Source organism: Anser cygnoides, chromosome 3 (assembly GCF_040182565.1).
Source record: "Anser cygnoides isolate HZ-2024a breed goose chromosome 3, Taihu_goose_T2T_genome, whole genome shotgun sequence".
Classification (NCBI taxonomy): domain Eukaryota; kingdom Metazoa; phylum Chordata; class Aves; order Anseriformes; family Anatidae; genus Anser; species Anser cygnoides.
In genome coordinates this window covers 64,126,280-64,132,279 of record NC_089875.1, presented here as the reverse complement: position 1 = coordinate 64,132,279, position 6,000 = coordinate 64,126,280, and the positions used below count along the sequence as shown (strand labels likewise).

The 6,000-nt window shown below is 35.8% G+C and overlaps 1 protein-coding gene across 1 annotated transcript in view; it reads left to right on the top strand.

Annotated features, from left to right (window-relative positions):
• LAMA2 (laminin subunit alpha 2) overlaps positions 1–6,000 on the top strand; it is a 380,764-nt gene that overhangs the window by 206,523 nt on the left and 168,241 nt on the right. Inside the window, exons 13-14 of the mRNA XM_066993195.1 lie at positions 463–564; positions 1,063–1,274. Of these exons, the coding sequence (XP_066849296.1) occupies positions 463–564; positions 1,063–1,274 (314 nt within the window). The remainder of the gene's footprint in view (positions 1–462; positions 565–1,062; positions 1,275–6,000) is intronic.

The following is a 6,000-nucleotide window of genomic DNA, read 5'->3' as shown; positions in this document are numbered from 1 at the left end:
AAGAAAAACATCACCCGTCTTTTTTTTTTTTTTTTGGTAGTTTAGCCCATCAACAATATTAAAGTTATTGAATCTTTTAAAGGTTGCTCAGGTTGCTGATGTAGCGCCTCAGCCTAAATGAGAACCATATAGCTGAATTGCACTGAAAACCTAATGTCAGTATCAAGTGGAAATTTGCATAGATTTCAGGGCTGTTTCTGATTACTTTGTTAGTCTGTGTGCCTGGGGAACTTACAGCCTTCAGTAGGCACAGAAGAAAACTGACTGAGCATGATTTCTAGACACTTGAACAAGAAGGGAATGGTCCATAGGACTGTAATCCCCAGGTATCTGCATACGGTTTTGCAACACTAAATGTCTATTTCCTGGAAATGCTGTCACCGGAGGAAATTGCCCCTGAACAGTTAAAACCTTTTAAATTTTACTTAATTGCATTTTTCCTGTATTTTTTTTTCTCCACAGGTGACAGCTGCTGGAGGACTTCTGAAATTTACAGTCTCCTATGACTTCACAAAACAAGAAGAGAGAGCTCAATTGATGGTCCAATCTGATGTCATCATAGAGGTAAAGTGATTATATTTTCAGCCACCAAAATAAAAATAAAAATAAAAAAAGGAAGAAAATTGACTGCTTCTTCAGATGTTCAATGTGAAGCCTGGCTGAGAACACAAAACTGTAGGGTGCACGTATCTTCAGCTAATTTTTAGTATCAGAAAATCATCATGGTTCAGAGAACTAAAATCTCCTGCATCTAAAGGACCATCCAACAATATTGCAATAGCTTATAAAACAATATCCTTTGTGGTTGGCTGAGTTAATCCTTTCCTATTCTTTCAGCATACCCGTTCTGTGCTGCTCAGGGTTGTATGAATTTGCATTGACTTTCTACTTTATCTGGCAAGCCCATTTCAGTTTATGAAAGATGAAAATTATTCCCGATATTTATTATTCTTTTAAAATATATTGTTTGATAAATCCTGTACCCCAGCTGGCTGCAGTAATAGAGATTTTTTTCTAACATTTTTTTTCGTATGTAAATCTCTCTCTTATGGCTCTGTCTAGGGACGTGACTTGAGAATCAGCACTCCAAAAGAGGGGATTCGCCTGCAGCCTTCTGAAGTGCACACTGAAGAAATTGTGCTGAAACCAGAATCTTTCTTTGTGCATGGCACTGATGTGCCAGTCAGCAGGAGGGAGTTCATGACTATCCTTGCAAACGTGAAGAGGATCCTCATAAGAGCCACATACAGCTATGGGATGAATGCCATCTACAGGTAAATGTGGGAAACGTGTCAATTTGTTACAGGCAGCTTCTCAAAACACTAGTTTCCTCTCTTCAGAGAACCAAGTTGATGTAATTTAAAACAGCCTTTAATTTATTATCATGAGATTAATAACATTTATTTACATGTTCAAGAAGATTTTTTTTTTTCATTTTGGATAGGGAGGAGGCGAGGAGGCAACAGGAAGAATAAGCCTAGCAAGAGAATGAAATCAGATGGACTGTTAATACATGAATGACAGACAGTTCCATAAATATGATTATTTTGTGAAAACTGTAATTCCCATATATATGGTAAATTATGTAATGCAGTGATGACATGTTCAGTTAAGAAATTATATATTTTCCCAATTTATTGAACATACAGTGCCACATTAACAGTGAACCAGAGAATATTCCAAGTCTCTAAACTGACAAAACAGCTAGAGGGGAGTTTTCTCCTTTTTAACGAGTACCACACACAGAAGTGGCTAATCCCAAAGTCTTTCCCTTGGTTTATGTCAGATTGCTGCTTGGACTGCTTAGAACCATGATTTCATATGAACTCTTCTGAGCCTTTTGATAAAATGAAAGATGTTATATGAGATGACGCAGTTCTATCTTAGTGGCTGCAGCATGGTTGAACCTATGAAGCTCATATTACATTTAAAATTCTCACAAGTGCACAAGCAAATTCTCCAGGTAGACTAAAAAACAGCCTCTGTCATGATACTGTGTAATTGCACTCTTATCTATACATTAATAGCTAAGTGGCATAAATAATGGTTGAATGGTTGTGGGTGGTTTTTTTGTTGGTGGTGGTGGTGGCAGTGGGTGTTTATTTATTTATTTATTTATTTATTTATTTATTTATTTATTATGTGCAACAGAATTGATTACATAGTGGCTTTCTACTCACAAGTCATGAAACCTGAAATGTTCTCTAATATAGACATCACTTGATTCAGTGGTGTGAGCCAATTTGGAATGGAGGGAGTTCATAGCACTTTAGTGATTATTTGTTGAAAGTATATGTACCATTTTTGCTACTGTGAAATTTCTTAAGCAATCCAACAATTGTTTGAATACTTAGGTAATTAAAATACATCCTAAACTGAAAGACAGTTTTTCTTAACAGCACGCAGTTTTCTGATTTGAACTTTATCAGTGTATATTTTTTTCACTGCAAAAAGAATACGTTTCTTCGAATCTCCTTCTCTTTCTGTGGTTTATTATTGTGCATTACATCTCTGTAAATAAATTTGTGAATCATGGGTATCTTGAATTTGAGCCAAACTGATTCCTAATTTGCTCATTTGGTCATTAGCCCAAACTCTTGCAATCCCTTGTATCCATATCACAGAACTTCCCCACCATGGTGTTCAAGGACAGTCGAAAAAGTTCATACTCAGCCTTTGGAATGTCATATAGGTAACCTTCCAAAAGCATGTCTTGGAAATATTCTTCATATGATGAGCTCTGGGACTTACATATAATTTATGCTTTGCAGGTTAGTGGCCACCATCTTCTAGATGTAGTGACATTACGGTTAGGAATGCTGGTCCCTTAAAGACAATGATTTAAAAAGGGGTTGGAGAAAGTACTGAAGAAGAATTTTGAGGAGTACCTTGTTTATTAGAAGTGGTTTTACATTATTGATAATCTCTAGCAGTCCCCAATCCGATGTTTTTTTATCAGAGAAGAATGCAATGGTAACTGTATTACATTGATTACCATCAGCATATCCAGAAGATTCTGAAAACAGTTTGCTCTAAACACATTTTATTGATTGCTGTCAGGGTGTGCTCATTGCAGTTAAGTGGGACAAAAGATAGGGCATGAAATTCTAGTCACAATGAAATGAATTGGATTTTTCATCTTTGATTTCACTGGAGGAATCCAATCAGGGTGGGATTTACTGGGAGGAGTTAAATCGTAGAACAGTGCATGCTCTAAGTCACATAATATAGCAGCAACAGCACCTACTGTCATCCAGCACAATTTCGGATTTGTTTTTGTAGGCATATTACTGATCTTCAGGGTATGTCCCAGCACTGATTTTTTTATTGTCTGTTTGATTTTAACTCATGCTAAAACATACCAGGCAAAAAGATATGCTGATATCTCTAAGATCATGAAAAACAACTGTTTTCTCACTATTCTGTCCCCTTAGTACTACAGGGTTTGGGATTACTGTCCAGACTCTATGAAGAGAAAATTCTTTGCGATATTTTAGGCTCATTAATGACTACTGTTGACGGGCTTCAAAGGAAGACATTTTTGCCAAAGAAATAAGGTAGAACTAAACTTCAGTAGATAAGATGATATGAACAGTTTTTTTCCCTTTTTTTTTTTTTTTTTTTTTTTTAAACAGGTATGTCTGGTGGACAGATGGATATTCCTCTGAGAGAATAAAGAAGGTCTGGCAGAGAGACAGAAATATTACAGGGTTATTAGATCCTTCAGGGATGACAATTTCCTTTTCAAATCATCAGCAGAACTATGCAATATACTAATTTGAGATTGCTTTATTTAGCAACCTGTTCATTTACATACTGAAAGTTTTCAAAATGTATAATGAAGCATCCATATATTTGTAAGGATTTCCAAGGGTGTTGTTATAATCTGTACTTAGAATAAGCACTGCTGTTATAATTCTGTACCAGAATGGAGGCACTGTAAGACTAAGCAACTTTCTTGCAGTTCTGTAGGAAGAAACCTGAGAATTCAATGGAGTTTTCTCAAGTTAGCAAGAGCTTTAACTTAAAGATTATCCTTTTCATCCTTGTTTAGTTTAACACACTAAAAACATTAGCTAAATATTAGCGTTTTCAAATAGTTATTAAACAATATTAGTGCAGTAGTGGTGAGTTAGACTTCAACATGTTTAGAGAAAATTTTGTGGGTCATTTTAAGCTTAGAATGTTGTTATCATTCTATGGCATAATTAGGCAGGTTCCTCAAATGGGCAGGCTTTCATTTAGATGATCAAGTAGGATAAAAAATGTGAACACAGAAATGTAGCAATCTATTTGAATGCGATTACAGTTTCTGGATTTAAATTGAGAAATCCTGCTCAAACTTGACAGATTTTCTAAACTGTTGCAATTGAGTCCATCTGTGGTAGAAGCAACAGGCCAGGAAAAGATAGATCTCTTGTATTGTTTTATTTAATGTAATATTGTTAGTTTGTGCTTCAAAGAAAGCTTAGTAGCACTGTTTCTTTAGGTTTAATATGCAAAGTGGCCAATAATGTTAAATATTGTAGATGCTCTGATGGCCATTGGGAATTATGGTAGAAGTGGTCCCGAAGACAGTGGGTTGTTTGCAGCTGTGTGTAGAATTGGTGCTAGATGCAAGCAGCAAGAGGGAAGGAAAGGCAGAGGGTTTACCTTCATATACAGAATTGGCTTCAAGACAAATGAGCAATGATTGGGTCAGTACTTCATGTGCCTTATGTAGCTAATGTGATTCAGATGCCTGGCATAGCAGACAGTAAACTATGCTGATACCGCCTGAAACGTCCCCTTCCCTTTTAATCTTGTTTGTTTTTAGAAGTCAACAGTTGCCTGCTGACAGTAACAGTCAGCTTAAATATTTGGTCTTGATGTCAAATCTCAAATTGTTCATGCATCTCCAGGATCTAGTGCCCCATTACTGCCAGCATTATGTATTTTAATGAATGCAGAATGGCATCGAGGAATCGAAATTGCAACATCAAAATGGGAGAAAAAAAAATCACTGCAGCTTTCTTCAATGAGTAACTGTTAATGCTAAAAGCTGTTGAACACATTAAAATCCCATTTAGTGAATAGCAGAACCTAATGAAAATTGGAACAATTCAGTGAATACAAATGTGGGATAATACTGGTTGGATTGTTTCTGTGTGTAAATGCTTCTCTTTGTTCCAAGATCCGTTACTTAGCTGAAAGGGACTAGTAGCTGTAGTTCAAAGGATAGGTAAAACTTGGCCTTTTACTGGCTGTTTGGTTCTTCATTTACATATTTTTCTCCTTAAATTATTAGTGTTTTTTTTTCTTTTAAAATCACCATTGATATCTAATATCCTAGAGATGTGTTAACTTACTGTAAGGAAAGCTCACCAGGACAATTGAAAAATAAGCATGCAGCAATGGAGTGAAGGAGAAATACTGAAAAGTGAGAGAGCTCTTACTGAAGATCTGGATAGGAACAGGCATTATTCTCTCAAAATAGTTTCAAGAGCCTTTTATAGAGGTTCTAGTATTAAGAGGTTAGATTCAAGCTTCTAATGGCATAATCTTCAATGGTAGTCCCTCCAAAGCCCAGTTGTATACCCAGTCGTGGCAAGTAGGAAGATATCCTGTCTTAACCTTTTTTGCCCCCACTACAGTAACAACAAAATATTATTCTTGGATGTTTTCTTAGCCAAGGTTATTCAAACAACTTTCAGCTTTTTTTGGCAGCCAAAAGATTAATGCCTTAGTATGGAAAAAAATAGTTTGTTTTACATTTTTCAAAGAAAATGGATTAGTTTTTAACAAAATGCATGTCATGATAGAAAGGTATTTTCTGCAGAAAGAGACTTCAGAAGAAGCTTTTCAGGAAGCTCTAGTAATCAAACATTCCATTAAGATTGGTGAGTGAAAATGTCAAATGATTGTCATAATCCCCTAGTGTTCCTTCTGAATTCTTATACGAATTAAATCTTCAAAACCGATTTGTTTCCTTAGATGTTGAGTTAGTTGAGGTAAACTACA